The sequence below is a fragment of the Dermacentor andersoni genome, chromosome 3, assembly GCF_023375885.2.
Source record: "Dermacentor andersoni chromosome 3, qqDerAnde1_hic_scaffold, whole genome shotgun sequence".
Lineage (NCBI taxonomy): Eukaryota > Metazoa > Arthropoda > Arachnida > Ixodida > Ixodidae > Dermacentor > Dermacentor andersoni.
This window is the reverse complement of record NC_092816.1, coordinates 230660793-230679251: the sequence shown is the minus strand read 5'-3', so window position 1 is coordinate 230679251 and position 18459 is coordinate 230660793. Positions and strand designations below refer to the sequence as shown.

At 48.4% G+C, this 18459-nt stretch overlaps 1 protein-coding gene across 1 annotated transcript in view; it reads left to right on the top strand.

Annotated features, from left to right (window-relative positions):
• Positions 1-18459, top strand: part of Git (ARF GTPase-activating protein GIT1) — a 306764-nt gene that overhangs the window by 73821 nt on the left and 214484 nt on the right. Inside the window, exon 6 of the mRNA XM_050183502.3 lies at positions 8611-8741. Coding sequence (XP_050039459.2) covers positions 8611-8741 — 131 coding nt within the window. The remainder of the gene's footprint in view (positions 1-8610; positions 8742-18459) is intronic.

The following is an 18459-nucleotide window of genomic DNA, read 5'->3' as shown; positions in this document are numbered from 1 at the left end:
ACGAAAAAAGCCAGGGCGCAAGGAAAAGAAAGGTGCGGTCGTCGTTGACGATGTTGATGCATCATAAACGTTCGAGCCACAGGTCAAAAGGAGACCAAGAAGCATGTTCTGCACGGACGCGGAGAAAGGGCACAGGGCAGTTAAATTCCTCGTTGTTCCGTCGTTCTTTTCGAAGTTCAGCGTGTAGGGCGAGGAAGCGCAAAGTGGCAAGACGAGACCAAGTGGTTGGTAGGGAGTCGTGACGTGGTCAGTCAAGTTAGTGAAGAAAGCATGGCGGCAGGACGCGAATTGGCAGGAGACTGTAACGTCTTGGAGGAGCTGATAGTGAGTCAGCCCTTTTGTTGTTCCTGGGTAGCCAGAATAGCTTTCAAACCGCGACCACCTCGAGTACGGCTCAAATAGTATGAGTCAGTTGTAAACGTTTGAAAAGGGAGGCCAAGGGAGCTTCCGTAGAAGGAAAACGTGTTGTTTTGTTTTATTTTGATTATTTGCAAATTTTCGCTATTTGAGACTAGGATTTCTTTCAATATGTAAGGTATAAGCTCTGTTTATGTTTTGTTTGAGAAGCTCGAGATTTGAAAGACGCATTTTTTTGTAAACATGTAGTATCGCGAGGTGTTCATTAATGAGTAGATAGGCTCTTTTTTTGTGTGTAACCTGAGTGTCGAGGTTATCGGTGAGAGGCCTATCGTAACGCGCATGTGTATTAGTTAACCTTCTTTTTTTATGTGTTTTTTTATTTTCTAAGGTTAAGCGCGTAGATTTTCAGGGAGTGCGTGATTTGCAGTAAGCGTTCTTAGTTCCTTTAGAACGTGTCCTGTGTGGACGGAAGGAAGCAGATTTATGACTGGGTTGCTCGTGTTTGTTGAGAGCAGCCGTATTCTGACTTTTTTAGTGAGCGTGCGTAGAACTAGTAATTAGCAGACGCATTTTTTTAAGGATTCTGCGGTGTGCGTAAGTTACGCAAGTGTAGTTGCTCGGTTAAGTTAGATGTCCTGATTGGACTAGAGAAAGACACGTGAGTAAGTGTGATGAAACGTTTGCATGCGACGCAAGCACGTGTTCGGAATAGGGACCACAAAGCTTGCGCGATTGTGATTACGTACCTGTGGCGTTGGCCTGACGGTTCAGTGGCAACCATACATGAGATAAGTACGCCACTGCAATAGGGTAAGAACAGGCTGTTCGTGAACTTAGGCTGCTTAAGTTGTGTTTGGGTATTGGTATTTGAGAGCCTTCGGTTTAGTTCTGCGTAAACCTTTACTGTTGTGCAGCACGACAGTTAGATCTAGTTGAACTCGGGGGGAACGTGAACGCTCGCTTTGGCGGCACAAAATTTTGGGGCAAAATTTGGGATTCCCAATTGAGCGGCTGGCATGGAAATTTTGATAGGAGGCCTGGTGGATTAACAGCTGATACCGGGCGTCTGCACGCTGAGCGGTATTGTGTTGCCAGGATTGACTCTTCTGTGCCAGTTATTGTGAGATGGTTGAAGGTCTTCCAAGTGCGCAGGGGTTGCAGAGAGCAAAGCCATCGTCTTGCTCACCAGCCATTCTCTTCCTGCCCAGCGGTTGCCAGCACTGGCCAGGCAAGATTTTCCGGGCCATGCAGGAGCTGTTACGAATGACTGGCTGGGGTTGCAATGTGCCAGCTATTTCAGCCCGCTGCAGGTGCGTCGATCAATCCGGGGTGGTGGCACCCTTTAGAGAACCAGCGAGGACAGCACTAATCAACCGTGAACTTCCTTTGGAGAATTGCAGACTACGGCAGCTCTGGAATTTAGGGGCGCCGGCTGGGTTCGGGCGTGATCACCTGACTACGGGGACGCAGGACAATGAATACCACGACGACTGCGCTGCAAAGGTCGTCTACCTTCGGAGAGCACTGAAAGCTGTGCGGCACGTGTATGTGAGCCCTTCTCCTCCAAAAGGGCGGGTCATCTTCAATGACGTCGAACTATGACGTCGAGCGGAGTGCTTATAAGCAGCGATTGTCGGCTGCTAGTGTGTGCTCGTCATCGTGCTCGTTGTTGTGCTCGTCAATGTACTCGTGAGCTGTGTGCTCGTTTGCTGTATGCGTCGTCTTGCGTGCTCCATTTGGGAGCCACGCTAGACTGCATAAATGTATCCTCATGTTCAAATGTAAATAATGTAAATAAATCCTGCTCGCCTATCTCCTGATGATGATATCAAGTCTCCCTTCAACTACGGCCGCCAACTCTAACACAGCCTATTTTTATGTCCCCTGCAGGACGAAGGCCTCTCCTTGAAATCTCCAATTAACCAAGTGACTCCCTCTATGTATATTTAAACTGTGGGTTTTAAGAGTTATGCCTTTGCTAGTTAAATGCGCCGGATGCGAAGGCCAAAGCGTGCGAGGAGTGTATGAGATCAGCTGTCCGCTATCGCGAACAGCCAATTTTTTATGCAGACACCCCCTGGCACGCTTCAGCGTCCGCTACTCCTACCCACGGGCCACCCTGCTTCCGGCTTCAATCCCCCCGCTAGCCCTTGGGTGCCCTGGAGATCCTGAGCCGCCTGCTTTATTATAACCTCGTGTTCTCCTGAGGCCTCCGTTTGCCGGTTACATATGCCCTCCTGGAACAGTGTTTGTAAAAAATTCAGCCTGTCGTTGTGACGAAAAAAGTGACCCACAACATACAACACTAGTGAAAACCTTGCCCCTTCAGACACAGCGATCACTAAATGGCATGTCTGTGCCCACTGGCTCACCGTGCGGGCAGCCAGCGGCAGAGCGTAAACAAACTCGACCACACTCCGCAATGTCGGCATGTGTAGGGGACAAACGCGTACAACACGTGTTAAGAAACCTTCTTCGTATTGCCTAGGCAGACTCGTATATTCAAGGAGCAAAAGTTCAGAGATTTACTCTCTCATGTGCACTCTTACTCGCGCCTGTGCACAAACGGCTGGCGATCCCTCAAATGAACGTCTCGTGCGAAAGCACGGCTCAGCGCAATCTGTTTGTGGCGCAGTTGGCGCGGTCCATTTGTGTTTCGGAGAGTAGGGCAGCGTAGAGCTATGGGCGCAGCCCATTTGTGTTCGTGTTCGGAAGTTGATGGTGCAGCAGCTTCTCATTGTTATAACCAATATATTGTTAAAACTGGTATTGTTATAAGTGGGTTCGACTGTACCTGCAAAACCACCTAGCGGGAGACTGTAGTATATGGGTTATATGCTGCCTAACTTATTGTTCTTCGTACTCTTTTCATGCACACAATTCGTGTGTTCCATAAGGTAGTCATAGATTAAGACTTCGTGTATATTATCATTCAATTAGAGAATGCTTAGTTTTCTCACGGGAACTCCGACGCCAGTACTGACACCATTGGCAGCTGAACAAGGCAGTTGTTTATGCTGCTGTATCAAAGGGGCGTCCATTTGTTGTCCATTTGGGACAAGAGACAAACAGTGCATCTCGGAAGCTAAATAATGAGTCAGCAAAACAATACATAAAAGTAAATCTATGCATGTAGTGACATTTAATGCAGAGAAGCGTCGGCGAGCGCGACTGGCAGCCTTTGAGAACAGGAACATATCGACATTGATAGTGTGTCGTGTCGTCGCTGCTCACTTTTTGTGTGAAAGATGGAAGCTGTATAGTTCACCATCACAGAATGGAAACTCATAACACATGTAATGTTCAGAAGTACTTTGGCTGACGCCATATGGTATGGCGTGACTGTATGGTGCGCTGCAGAAGTAGAGGCGCACGAACATGAAAAACAATAAGGTAATGTGGACCTTGTGCAAGGTCTCTGTTTGTTTCTTCTTCATCATCATTTATTGACCCTTAAGGACCCTTTTCAGGGTATTACATAAGGGGGGGGGGCAAAAGCATCAAGAAACACTATGCTCATTATTATGCTATGGTTAACTCATTTGTACAACGGTAAACAACACTTAGTATACATGCTAGTAGGCACTGGGCAAGAAAAATTAAAAACAAAATAAAGTAAGGTACGAACCGGCAGTAGAAATGGCAACACAACCGGCAATATAACATAAAAGTAGTAAAAAAAAGTTAGGCGTTAGAGTAACAGCATAGTAGTGGTAGGTTAAGGGTTTAGAAAACATGACTAGATGTGTCTAAATTTATTTGGATTACTTCCATTTACTATGCTGTTGGGTAGCACGTTCTACAATTTAAAGCACTAGGTAAGAAAGAGTTGTTGAAGGCATTAGATGAACCATGGAGACGTTGTAGACTCAGGTTGTTAACGAGACGCTTAGAAAAGCGGTTGGGCGGAAGTTAGAGAGTGTTCCTGAGATGGTGGGAAATTGTAATAGAGTTTGTGGAAAAGGGAAAGTTGTCAAATCTTCCTACGAAGTGTTAGGCTAGGGATGCTGAGGAATGATTTAATGCCGCTTATACTTGTGTGCCAGTCATAGCTTGAAGCGATAAAACGTGCTGCGCGATTCTGCGTTGCTTCGAGCGAGTTAGTAAGATAAGACTGGTGAAGGTTCCAAATTGCTGAGGCATACTCAAGTTTAGTCCGAATGAATGTTTCATAGGCGAGCTTGCATACGGGAACAGGAGACATAAAAATCGATCTTTTGAGTAGGCAAAGTGATTTAGAACAGTCGTTTATAAGTTGAGTTATGTGTGTAGACCACGTAAGCTGGTTAGTGATAGTAACGCCTAGATAACGGTAAGAGTCAGCTTTAGCCAGGGGTGTGGAATTAAGAAAGTACTGGTGGTTAATGATGTCCCGCTTGTGAGTTACACACATGTACTTGCACTTGGAAACGTTAAGGGACATGAGCCAAATAGAGCACCAATTTGCTATTTTGCTTAGGTCTTCCTGGAGTATTAGTTGGTCATTATGGAAGGATATGCGCCGATACAATATGCAGTTATCAGCGAATAACCGAATTGATGAAAGAATGCTATTAGGGAGGTCATTTATAAAAATTAGAAACAAAAGAGGTTTGAGCACGGAGCCCTGTGGTACACCTGACTAGACTGGCCTACTTGTCAACTTGAGGTTATCGATGACAGTGTGTTGTGAGCGGTTTGTGAGAAAACATTCAATCCAGGATAATACAAGTGGGTCGAGATTAAGACAAGCAAGTTTCGCGTTAAGACATAGATGGGCTACACGATCAAACGCCTTTGCAAAGTGAAGATAGATAACGTCGGTTTGGAAACGGGAGTCAAGGTGGAGGTGAAAGTCTGTGGTGAATTCGAACAGCTGCATTTCACATGAGTGGCCTCGTCTAAATCCATGTTGATTGGGAAAGAAAAAAGAGTGCTTGTCTAAATGAGATGCAATGCTGGAGTACAATATATGCTCTAGAATTTTACAAGGTATGCAAGTTAGGGAAATAGAGCAGTAATTACATGGACTGGAACGACAACCATATTTGTACACAGGTACAATACTGGTAATTTTCCAATCATTCGGAATAGTGGAAGAGGCAATAGATTGAGTGAAAATCAATTTCAAAAAGCTGCTAGATTGACATTTGGTGCCCTTTAAAGCTTTGGCCGTTATGCCATCTGGGCCTGGCGCACTGGAAAGCTTAAGGTTATCGATTAAATTGGAGATTCCTTGAGTATTTATAATAACAGCCGGCATTTTCGAAAAGCGAGTAGATGGCAACGTAGGAATATCAGTGGGAGGTTCATTAGTGAAAACCGAGCAAAAATGAGTTCATGACATCGGGACGCTGATTCACTGAAACAGGAGACCCGTCCGAGTTGATTATGCGATACTATGACATGAAGTACGTTTAAGTGATAATGAGTTCCAGAATTTGCGAGGGTTGACACGCAGAATGCTCAGCAGGTCCTGGTGGAAATATTTGCGTTTAGATTGTCTCAGCAAACTTGTGTATTCCCGCAATACCGTCAAGTATCTTCCCATTTTTGCGGATTGTTGCGTCGTTTGAGTTCGCAAAAAATGCACTTTTTTTCCTAGATAGTTTTTTAAGGTTGTTCGAATACCAGGGTCTGCCGGCATCCCCGCGAATACGTATAAGAGGAACATGAGCATCAAGAAGAGACAAAAGTTTATGTTTATAGAGTAACCAGTCTTGCTCAACTGTTCTGGAAGGGGCTGAGTGATGGAAGTCTACAAAAAATTATTCTACCTCATTCTTATTTTCTGCAAAGTTTGCTTTATTGTAATCTCGGATGTATTTAGTAGACAGCTGGCGGGTAGGAAGTTCTATAGCTATGTTAAAAAACAAAATGTTGTGATAGCTAACATCTTTAACATACTGTAATGAATTTATTAGTTCATTATTGGTCGTAAGTACTAAATCAAGAATGTTATTACTGCGAGTAGGTCTGGTAACTACTTGGCTAAGATTGTGCATAAGAACTGCTTCTAGAAAATCTTTGGACGTGCGGGTTGAAGCCATGCAGATTTCCCAGTCAATATCCGGAAAGTTGAAGTCGCTGCATAGCACGAGATTAGCATGAGGAAAACAGGAGATTAGATTGGACATGATGGAATTAAGTTCGTTTGTAAATGTAATGTCACAATCAGGGGGACGGTAACAAGAAATCAGTATGGTTGTGCTTGTCGGCAGTACTATCTTGAGACAAAGGATCTCGTGGTGACATTCAGTAGATAAGCGAGAAGAGACCAGCCATTGTTTGACAAATACCAAGACCCCCCCCCCCCCTCGACGACTGATCCTATCTTGCCTATTAACGGTATACGATGGGTTGTTCAGAAGTTCGTGCTCCTGGATATCAGAGTTTAGCCATGACTGTGATAACAACAGTGTCAGTGTCATCATCCGTGATGATAGTTTCCAGTGTTTCTTTTTTCGGCATGAAGCTTCGAGCATTGGTTAACACAACTTTCATTGTGTGAAATGTGGGGCCCCTTGACGGCGCATAACTGGGTAGGGTAGAGTGGGAAAATGGAAGATTTTCAATTCGAGTTAATGGCTACTTTGTTAGTTCTATGACTGAATCAGACTCGGCGTCATAGACAAACTGCTTGTTTTCTATGATGAGCCTGTCAAAACGAATTTTAAATTGGGAGCCCGTTTGTATACCAAACGAATATAACTTTTGCCGCGCTGTGCGCACGCGCGTAGGTAAATCCTTGCGAATCGCAAGAGAGGAGCCTTTAAGTTTGGAAGCTGCTCGAAGGATGGCGGTTTTATCTTTAAAACGTGCGAATTTGACGATGATGGGACGATTTTTGTTTTTCTGGAAGCGACCTAGTCTGCACGCTCTAAATCAGCTGCTGCAATGGAAATTTTAAGCTTCTTGGATAAGAATGAGGTTACATGCATTTCTGATTGTGCAAAGCTTTCGTTGTTAGCATCGGGAATTCCCAAAAACAGCAGGTTAGAACGGCTTTGTCGGTTTTCCGCGTCGTCACATTTTTCAGCCAGCGCTTTTAATTGGCAACCCAGATTAGCGACATAGTCACTTATGCCATAAGAAAGCTGTAAGTGCAGTGATTGAACTTCATCAACTCTTTTTTCTAACATATCAACATGAGCTGAAAGAGCACTGATCGTAGCTTCAATGTTAGTTTGGGAAGTGCGGATTAGTGCGAGTTCATTTAGCACGGTGCTTTGGGAAGATTCTAAGCGAGTTAGTGCTTTGGAAATAGATTCAAGTGAAGAAGCAGTGCCTGTGGCAGGACCGTGGTTCAATTCCGTGTCGTCAGCCAGTATAAGCAAAAGAGATACATTGTGAAAAGTGACGTAACAGGAGTATAACAACTTGCATAAATGATTGCGACAACTGTTAATCAACTCAGGGGGGCACGACACCGCAATTAGAAAACGGTCATTGGCACGGAAGCAGCTTGCGTTTGCAAGGTAATTAACCTGCAGAAAGAATGGCAGTTGCATGACCTTGTTCCGTACGGTGGCGTGCCCCAACTGGCCAAGAAACAGTTCCGGTTTAAGTAGCAGCTGGGACGGGGCGGCCTCGCTGATAGTACAGCCACGTTGCCAGACGGAAAGTGCGTTCGTGGCCAGGAACGGAGGCAAAGTGAAAAGACGATGATCCGCTTCGGGTTGGACGGGCAGGTATTCCGTGTGAGATGGCAGGTGGTGATGGAGCGTCCAGGCTACCTCGCTATGCACGAAGCAGTTGGGCAGGGGGGCAATGGCCCACTGAAGGGTGGCCTGCAGAAAGAATGGCAGTTGCATGACCTTGTTCTGTACGGTGGCGTGCAGCGCAACAATGCACCATACAGTTACCCATAATGTCCATCACTGTAAATCTCCAATGGCTTTCTGGTGCTGTATACAGATTGCACCATGTCATCATTCTCTGTGCAATCCACTCTGTTTAATAATCCAGATTTCTTGGGCGACTCTGCAACTATCACTTACGTGGATGGTTGTCTATGGCTAACACTAAGCACTTTGCCATTTGCCTTGCAAGTCTCTGTTGCCTTTGTAATTAGACAAGAATTTGTAATTTAGATGTGAAAGCTCTGACATTGTAGGAAAGCCGAGGCTCATAGCACTCAGTTTGCATGCTACAACTTCAGGGCAGTACGCAAACCCACAAATCTCGTATTTAACTGCACAGACTGGAAACTTGGCCATTCTATCTTTGTTTGTTGCTGCCCGTTGCAACTGGTGCTGTGTGTGTGCGTAGGACAAAGGCAGCACGGCACTGCATGTGGCTGCGCGAAGTGGCCAGGCCTGCCAGGTGGAGCTGCTGCTGGTGTACGGGGCCGACCCGACTGCCAGGGACTCGCAGGGCATGACGCCCGCTGACTGTGCCAGGTAGGTTGATGGTGGTGTCGTGCCCTATAAAGTTTCGTCCACCACTTCTTGCCACTGACGCGTTACGGGAACATCTTCACATTGCCAATTTAGTGCTTGTTTCATGGCGTTTGCTTATTTGCAGCCTCGCAGGCCCTTTGCTTTCTGTGCCATCTACTATGCAGTCAGAAGTGTGGACTTCTATTTTCTGAGTAGTTAATGCCATGCTGGGGCGGTTTCTAGGAATCATGCGAAGGTGCTCACCCAGTAAGATGGCAGACTCTTGGGTAGCTGAGCTCTCACAAGAACAATGTTGGTCTCGCAATTTTGCTGGATCCTGAGATGATTGTTTGGATGCCACTCGTAGCACTGACTCTGAAGATGGTGACCAATCGCATTCTTTTATTTCAGACAATAGAGACACACAAAGCCAGCCCGGACAGTCGTCAGCTGTTTGGCAGCAAGTGTCGTTTTATGCCTTTTGAGGGCTGACTGATTTCTTGTGCCAGTTGAGATGTCATAGAAGCGTTGGCATGATTTTATATATTTGCTGCGTCTTTGTAGTGTATGGTGGAGATTCGCTGTGCTCAGCCCAGCAGAGTCTTGACGTTTTGGACAATATTTCTGGCACCTACTGGAAAGAGGCAGCTTCTGCTTGGCAGAAAGCAGTTATTGTGGCACAGCTACTAATTATTAGCTAGAACATTGAAACTGTAATGTCTTTAGCAAAACATGGTCTTTAGCGCCACAGTTGGAAGAAAAAGAGAGAAGAGATGCAGGATAAAGCACTACCACCAGCTGAAGTTTACAGTCGAAATGCGCGATAGTGAAACCCGCAATAATGAAATCCCGTGACAAGGAAATTCTCGTGGCAACGAAATTTCGTATTCCTGGCGAACGCCTATAGAATTCAGTGCATTTCGTACTTCTTGGCGAGGAAGTGTCGCTGTACTGCAATCTCGCATCAACAAAATTTGCCTAAACATAACTCCACATATTACCTGCTCATGCAAGACTAGCAGGCTTCAAAATGTGCTTAAATGTGAGTGCTTTGCACTAAAATTGCATAAGATACGACCACATTACACATGCGTGGGCACCGCCATGTTTGTTTAAAAAAACAACCGAGTGCTGGAAACACATCATGGCCGCCGTCTTTTTTGTTGATCACCTGTTTCAAGTGGCAGCATGTTGCTACCGACATGTGACGATGGTTTTCGCACGCCTAGTGCAGTGCGGTATGTGTGCCTCGGCGAGAAAAATTCCACAAAAACAAGGGATTCCGCTTTCCACCAGCGTGGAATTGTTTATGGTGCTTGAAATGGCAATCGCAGCATGAAGTGCCACACATCAGGCCGTGATTGAGCGATCGTCCAGGAATGTACATTCCTTGCTTCAAGAACGTTTGTTTTGGTTCCACCTGACAGGGATCGCGTGCGGGTTCAGCACCGGATGTAGATTTGTGCAAAGAGGCCGCAATCTCGATCGACTGCTTTCAGTTATACGAGATATAATAACTTTCGTGCTCGGCACCGGACGTGTTGGCGCCTACGGGTGACAGCATGCACTGGAGAAATGCTGCTGCATGCTTGGAGCGCTGTTGCTCTTCCTCCAGAACCGAGTTACGCAAGATCTCGCAAAAGTGATCGTACCTCCGAAATCAATTGACTGAGAATACTGCTCCACGGCAGTGCTGCCACTGCTGATCGACGCATGCGGCATACATTGTACAACCAGCAATGTGGTTCTATATTCTCAAGCAAGCTTACCACAAAGCAGGCTGACGAAATTTTGACTGTAAGGTTTTGTTTTGCGACGCATTACCTATCTGTGCGGTCTCGTTTCGCAACAATGAAATACTTGCAAAAGCGAGTTTTTTCGCCTCACCTGCCGATTTTATTATAGTGAGGTTCAACTGTGTTTGTGTCACATGGGTGCATTTTGTATCGGGTTGCATACTATAGCCTATGAGTTGATCACAAGGGAATATAATGACAATCATTTATCTGCCCTTGTGATCACCTCATATGCTATGAAATGCATTTTTTTTTACACGAGTAAACTTCAACTGGTGGTATTCTTTAGTCTTTTCTCTCTTCTCCATTTCTCTTTCACTTGTAGTGCTAAACCCCGTGTCGCAATATTGAAACCCATTAGCCGAACAAGAAGCTCTTCTACAGAACATTCATGGTCCATAGGAAATGGGAGTAAGAAGATTTTGCATACTCCAGAATATCGTTGCCTTTCAGTCTTTTAATGTTATCCGCTGAACATCTTAAACATTTCCTCTACTTTTCGGTAAAGCTTTGTTTGCACAAATTATAATAAATATCACACTTTAACATCTTTTTGAAGTTTAAATCTTTGCAAAGTACATTTCTTTAGGTTTTTATTTATACACAGCATATTGTCGTGAGAGGAAAAGGAAAGTGGTCAGTTCCAAACGAATGGCCGTTTACTGTTCGTTTCTGCAGCAGCTACCACGCACTTTTTCATCTTTGGCTTCTAGCGTAACTAGCACATGCCATTACCCCTCCCTCCGAAAAAAAAAAAAAAGAAGAGAGACTACTTCTTCATGTGAATAGACGAAATTTAGGCCCACCGCCCCCACCTCCCCAGAAAGAAAGAAAAAAAAAGTTGGGGAGATGTTAAATGCCACGAGGAGAAAATAAAAGAAATGACAAGGACAATGGATGTGAGGACAGGGGTCGCACAACAAAGTTTGTAGATGAGAGTCAGCGCAAGTGGTAGCACTTCATCCTGGTAACACGAAAAATGTCAGAGGAACGTGGTCTACGGGAGTGGTGCGAAGTTTCGTCTGGAATAACTTCATAGTTGACAGGACTTAGGCAATGCAAGGTACAGGACTGCGGGTGCAACGGTGGCGTAGAGGTAGAGCATCCGCCTCACATGTTAGAGGACCGTGGTTCGAATCGCGATGTCGCAGAATTTTCCACCGGATAGAAAAAAGAAAATCCGCGTGTTGATAAAATTGCATAAACAGGCCTGAAGTGCAGCCTGATCATGGTGACCAGAACCGGTAATGCACTCCCCCACCAGAGCAGGATTGGCCACCCTGGTGCAGTATTGGCCACAATCTCCTATATGAATACAAGAATCAAACCCTGGCCCTCAGTCCCCAGCAGCTGCGAAGCAAATGACTACGGTGGCGGTCAGACCTGCGACGCAGCAGAGGATGCTAAGAATCCCTGATTCCGGACAGGCCGCCATTCGAATCTGAACCTGGCAACGTTTAACGCTAGAACGTTATCTAGTGAGGGGAGTCTAGCAGCGCTATTGGAGGAAATAGAGGGCAGTAAATGGGATATAATAGGGCTCAGTGAAGTTAGGAGGACAGAAGAAGCATATACAGTGCTAAAAAGTGGGCATGTCCTGTGCTATCGAGGCTTAGCGGAGAAGCCAGAACTAGGAGTCGGATTCCTGATTAAGAAGGATATAGCTGGTAACACACAGGAATTCTATAGCATTAACGAGAGGGTGGCAGGTGTTGTTGTGAAACTTAATAAGAGGTACAAATTGAAGGTCGTACAGGTCTACACCCCTACATCCAGTCAAGATGACCAGGAAATGGAAAGCTTCTATGAAGATGTGGAATTGGCGATGGGTAAAGTCAAAACAAAATACATTATACTGATGGGCGACTTCAGTGCCACGGTGAGTGAGTGAGTGAAGAAACTTTGTTATGAATGCCTGCAGAACGGTTAGCCTTCCCCTGTTAGGGAGGTGTTACCGTGACGCGGCCATGACGTCTTCGCAGCGTGTGGCGCCTCTACTTCGGCCGCGGCCGCACTACTCCCTTTGGTCGACCGCGCCTGCCCCTCTTTTGGGGTGGCAGCCTCCTTCCGGTTTCGCTCGGTTGTTGCCTTTCGAGGGCCGCCGAGATCTGCTGGACGGCCTGGGCTTGGACATCTTGATCTTAGTGACACGTGTACTTATCTGTATCGGGCAACCACGTTTCGCCGCCTAACAAATGTAATCGCACAGCGTGGGACGCGCCTGCATGTATCCGAAGTTTCTGGCAAGTTATCGATGCTTCTATCCGCTGTCTGTTGTCGCCGAACCTTATGTTATCTGATTTCATCGCGTGACGCGAATGGTGTAGAACTTTGTGGAAGGCACGCGGGTCCGAACGATTAGTCTGGAACACTCGACGACTGCTCTATAAAAGCCGACGCGCTTGACCCGCTGATCAGATTTTCGACGATCGCCGACCGTGTTCGCCGCTATCGTTGTGCTATAATTGTAGCCTGTTTTGTGGGCACAGGTTTGCCCAATAAAAGTCAGTTTTGTCGTTCACAGTATTGCTACTGTGTTCTTCAACGTCACAACCACGTGACATCTGGTGGAGGTGCTTGTGCGTTCATGTACCGAACGCCCCCGCAAAGCCGCGATCCAAGCCCGAAGCCCGAGGACAAAACCAACGTCGCCCAAGACCAGCGTGCTAGCCGCCGACCGCAAGGACTGCCCCCAGAGCACGGACTTCTACCTGAGACGAGCAGGAATATTGCCACCAAGTCCACCCCAATGGCAGCCCCAGCATCCCCCATCGTGCTGCAGCAGCCCAGGGAGCCCCCTACGTTCCACGGTTCAACATTCGAGGACCCGGAAACCTGGCTCGATACGTACGAGAGGGTCGCTGCATTTAACAGCTGGAACAGCGACGACAAACTGCGACATGTCTTCTTCGCATTGGAAGACGCTGCCAGGACGTGGTTCGAGAACAGAGAAGCCACCTTAACGACCTGGGAGTTTTTCCGAAGCGGCTTCCTGCAGACATTCACTAGCGTCGTGCGCCGAGAACGAGCCCAAGCACTACTAGAAACCCGAGTGCAGCTGCCTAACGAGACCACCGCGATTTTTACAGAAGAAATGAGCCGCCTATTCCGCCACGCCGACCCGAAAATGTCCGAGGAAAAGAAAGTCCGGCTACTAATGCGTGGTGTAAAGGAGGAACTTTTCGCCAGTATGATACGAAACGCACCGAAGACCGTCGACGAGTTTGTTTGCGAGGCCACTAGCATCGAGAAGACACTCGAGATGCGAAACCAGCAATTCGACCGCCGCACCAACTCTACAAACTATGCCGGAGTTCAATCACTGGCCTCCGACGACCTGCGCGAGGCTATCAGGGTAGTCGTACGAGAGGAGCTTCAGAAGATCTTCTCGTCGTCGCAGCCTCAAGTGGCCTCCATCGCTGACATCGTCAAAGATGATGTTCAGCGGTCGCCTGGCGTTCCGGAGGTGCAACCTCAATTAGCGCAACCCCAGCCCGAAGCGATGACCTACGCCGCCGTCGTACGCCGTCAAGGTGCTCCTCCGCGACCGCGCCAGGGCCCTGTAACGCCGCAATTCCGTCGACCACCGCCGCCGCCGCCAGCACGCCCACCCGTCGGCCAGCGCAGCTACCCGAGGAAAACCGACGTTTGGCGCGCTCCTGACCACCGCTCGCTCTGCTACCACTACGGGGAAGCAGGTCACGTCTACCGACGATGCCCATACCGGGAGATGGGACTGCGAGGTTTCGCCGTGAATGCTCTGCGCCCGCAGCAAGGTGAACGCCCTCGCGATATCGCCGACTACCTCGCCGCTACTCAGTGGAGCTCTCGACGACCGTCGCGTTCACCATCACCAGGCCACTACCTGTCGCCGCAACGCCGACCATACACTGGCCCAGCCCGGGGCCGGTCAGCGAGCCCGTATCCGGAAAACTAAAAGCAGCAACCGATGGAGGTGCGGTTGCTGTTCGTCGAACTGACGAAGATCCTCCGCCGCCGACGAAGACACCGAAGAAACTACCTCGACGACATAACGACACGCCGCCGTCCCGACGAAATCAGGAAGCCAAGACTACACCGACGAAAGACGACCTGACGACGCGACGTTCCAGCTTCAGTTCAACACGACGCAGCCGTGATCCGACGCCGAGACCTAACTGCAACGCCAGTCAAAGAACCACCAACCTCGACGTGCTTCTCGACGGCCACGCAGTCACCGCTTTAGTGGACACAGGAGCCGATTACTCCGTCATGAGTGGACCCATCGCCGCGCAGTTGAAGAAAGTTAAAACTCCATGGGAAGGCCCTCAAATTCGAACCGCTGGAGGACACCTTATCACGCCGACTGGAATCTGCACGGCAAGAATAACCATTCATGACAAGACTTACCCTGCCACCTTCGTTATCCTCCAACAGTGTTCACGAGACGTCATTCTCGGTATGGACTTTCTGAACCAACACGGCGCAATCATCGACCTGAAGTCGAAGTCAATAACGCTGTCGGGAGATAAAGCGATACTGCCGGAGAGCCCTCGTATTCACCACGCCTTGAGTGTGCTCGAAGACCAAGTGAGCATCCCGCCTCGCTCCAGCATTGTTATTTCGGTCGGCACCGAAACACCGGCTGACGTAGAAGGCGTCATCGAAGGCGACCAACGTCTACTGCTAGACCGTGAAATTTGCGTCGCAAGAGGGATCGCTCGATTGCATGGAGGGAAAACTGAAGTGTTGCTGACAAAGTTCAGCCAGGAATTCAAGCACATCAACAAGGGCACGACGATCGCGTACATCGAGGAAATTCTGGAAACCAGTAATGCGTTTGTCCTCTCGGATTCCGCCGCATCTACCCGACGACGATGGTTCCCGAACCAGACTCGACATTAATCAAAGTCTCCCCGTGATTATGCAATAGCAGCTCAGAAGTCTGCTCCGACGATACAAAGGCTGCTTTTCGACGTCATCGAGGATTCGGCAAACACCAGTTGCCAAGCATCGCATAATCACCGAGGAGTGCGCTTCACCACTCCGCCAGAGCCCTTACCGAGTTTCGCCGCGAGAACGTGCAGCTATAAGAGAACAAGTCGACCAAATGCTGCACAACGACATCATCCAGCCGTCGAAAAGCCCGTGGGCATCCCCTGTTGTCCTGGTAAAGAAAAAGGACGGAACCCTACGTTTCTGCATCGATTATCGTCGTCTGAACAAGATCACGAAGAAGATCGTTTACCCCCTCCCACGAATAGACGACACGTTGGATCGGCTCTGCAACGCTAAATACTTCTCGTCGATGGATCTCAAGTCTGGCTATTGGCAAATAGAAGTCGACGAAAGAGATCGCGAAAAGACGGCTTTCATCACCCCAGACGGCCTCTACGACTTCAAGGTTATACCATTCGGACTGTGCTCGGCGCCTGCAACGTTCCAGCGCGTCATGGACATGGTGTTAGCAGGATTGAAGTGGCAGACCTGTCTCGTTTACTTGGATGACGTCGTCGTCTTCGCCGAAAATTTCGACGATCACCTCAAGCGGCTTGCGACAGTACTAGAGGCCATCAAGTCGTCAGGGCTTACTCTGAAGCCGGAAAAATGCCGCTTCGCTTACGATGAGCTTCTGTTCCTAGGCCACGTAATCAGCAAATCTGGTGTCCGTCCAGACCCGCAAAAGACAGCTGCCATCGCACAGTTCCCGCAACCCATCAACAAGAAGGTATTACGTAGATTCCTTGGCATGTGTGCCTACTACAGGCGCTTTGTCAAGGACTTTTCATGCATCGCCGAGCCGTTGAACTCAACATCACATTTAGTTAGACGTGTCAAGTGGGAAACGCCGCAGGCCGACGCATTTGAAGAACTCAAACGACGCATGCAGTCGCCGCCGGTACTTGCGCACTTCGACGAGTACGCCGATACAGAAATCCATACTGACGCCAGTAGCCTAGGCCTCGGTGCCGTTCTAGTCCAGAGGAGAAACGGAGTCGAACAAGTGATAGCTTACGCTAGCCGGTCGCTGTCAAAAGCGGAAGTCAACTATTCTACGACCGAAAAGGAATGCCTAGCCATCGTTTGGGCGACAGCTAAATTTCGCCCTTATCTTTATGGCAGGCCATTCAAAGTCGTCAGTGACCATCACGCGTTGTGTTGGCTAGCGAATATAAAGGATCCTTCTGGACGACTAGCGCGGTGGAGCCTCAGACTACAAGAATACGACATCACTGTAACCTACAAGTCCGGACGAAAACACTCCGATGCCGATTGCTTATCACGCGCCCCCATTTACCCGCCGCCGCAAGAAGACGAGAATGACGACGCCTTCCTTGGAATGATAAGTGCGGAAGGCTTCGCTGAACAGCAACGGGCAGACCCGGAGCTAAAAGGCCTCGTAGAATATTTGGAAGGGCACACCGACGTTGTCCCGAGGGCATTTAAGCATGAATTATCTTCCTTCACACTTCAAAACAATCTACTCGTGAAGAAGAACTTCTCACCGGTCCGCGCCAACTACCTTCTTGTTGTCCCGTCAGCACTTCGTCCAGAAGTATTGCACGCCCTACATGACGATCCGACCGCTGGACACCTCGGATTTTCCCGGACACTATCGAGGATACAAGAAAAGTATTATTGGCCGCGCCTGACCGCCGACGTCGCCCGTTATGTCAGAACATGCCGAGACTGTCAGCGACGCAAGACACCGCCGACAAGGCCAGTCGGTTTACTACAGCCAATCGAGCCTCCTTGCCGACCATTCCAGGAGATCGGGATGGACTTGCTGGGTCCCTTTCCGACGTCAACAAACGGAAATAATTGGATCGTCGTGGCGACGGACTACCTCACCCGCTTCGCTGAAACTAAAGCACTGCCGAAAGGTAGCGCAGCCGAAGTGGCGAAATTCTTTGTCGAAAACATCCAGCTGCGACATGGCGCCCCAGAAGTCCTCATCACCGACAGAGGAACGGCCTTTATAGCGGAGCTCACCCAAGCCATTCTGAAATACAGTCAGACAAAGCACAGGAGGACAACGGCCTACCATCCGCAGGCGAATGGTCTTACGGAGCGGCTGAATAAGACCCTCACCGACATGCTAGCGATGTACGTCGACGTCGAACACAAGACCTGGGATCCCGTCCTGCCGTACGTAACATTCGCTTACAACACGGCGGTGCAAGAAAAAACACAGATCACACCGTTCAAGCTGGTCTACGGCAGGAACCCGACGACGACGCTCGATGCCGTGCTGCCGCACGTCACTGACGAGGAGAACCTTGACGTCGCTAACTATCTCCAGCGCGCCGAAGAAGCCCGACAGCTCGCCCGCCTGCGAATAAAGAAACAGCAGAGGACTGACAGCCGACACTACGACCTCCGACGACGCTTTGTCGAGTACCAGCCCGGTGACCGTGTTTGGGTTTGGACCCCTATACGCCGACGAGGACTGAGCGAGAAGCTTTTGCGTCGCTATTTCGGACCGTACAAGATTGTCCGACGTATTGGTGCACTGGACTATGAGGTCGTGCCAGACGGCATTTCGCTATCACAGCGGCGCCGCTCATGACCTGAAATAGTCCACGTTGTGCGACTCAAGCCACCAGCGTTAATGAAGTTTTGGGCTTCGCGTAACTGACCTTTGGACTTTGTTTCTTTTCGTTTTTTGTTGCTTATGTTTAATAAGTGTCCTTTTGTGTTTCGCTCTCTTATGTTTGTAGCATCGGGACGATGCTTCTTAAGAGGGGGGTATTGACACGTGTACTTATCTGTATCGAACAACCACGTTTCGCCGCCTAACAAATGTAATCGCACAGCGTGGGACGCGCCTGCATGTATCCGAAGTTTCTGGCAAGTTATCGATGCTTCTATCCGCTGTCTGTTGTCGCCGAACCTTATGTTATCTGATTTCATCGCATGACGCAAATGGTGTAGAACTTTGTGGAAGGCACGCGGGTCCGAAC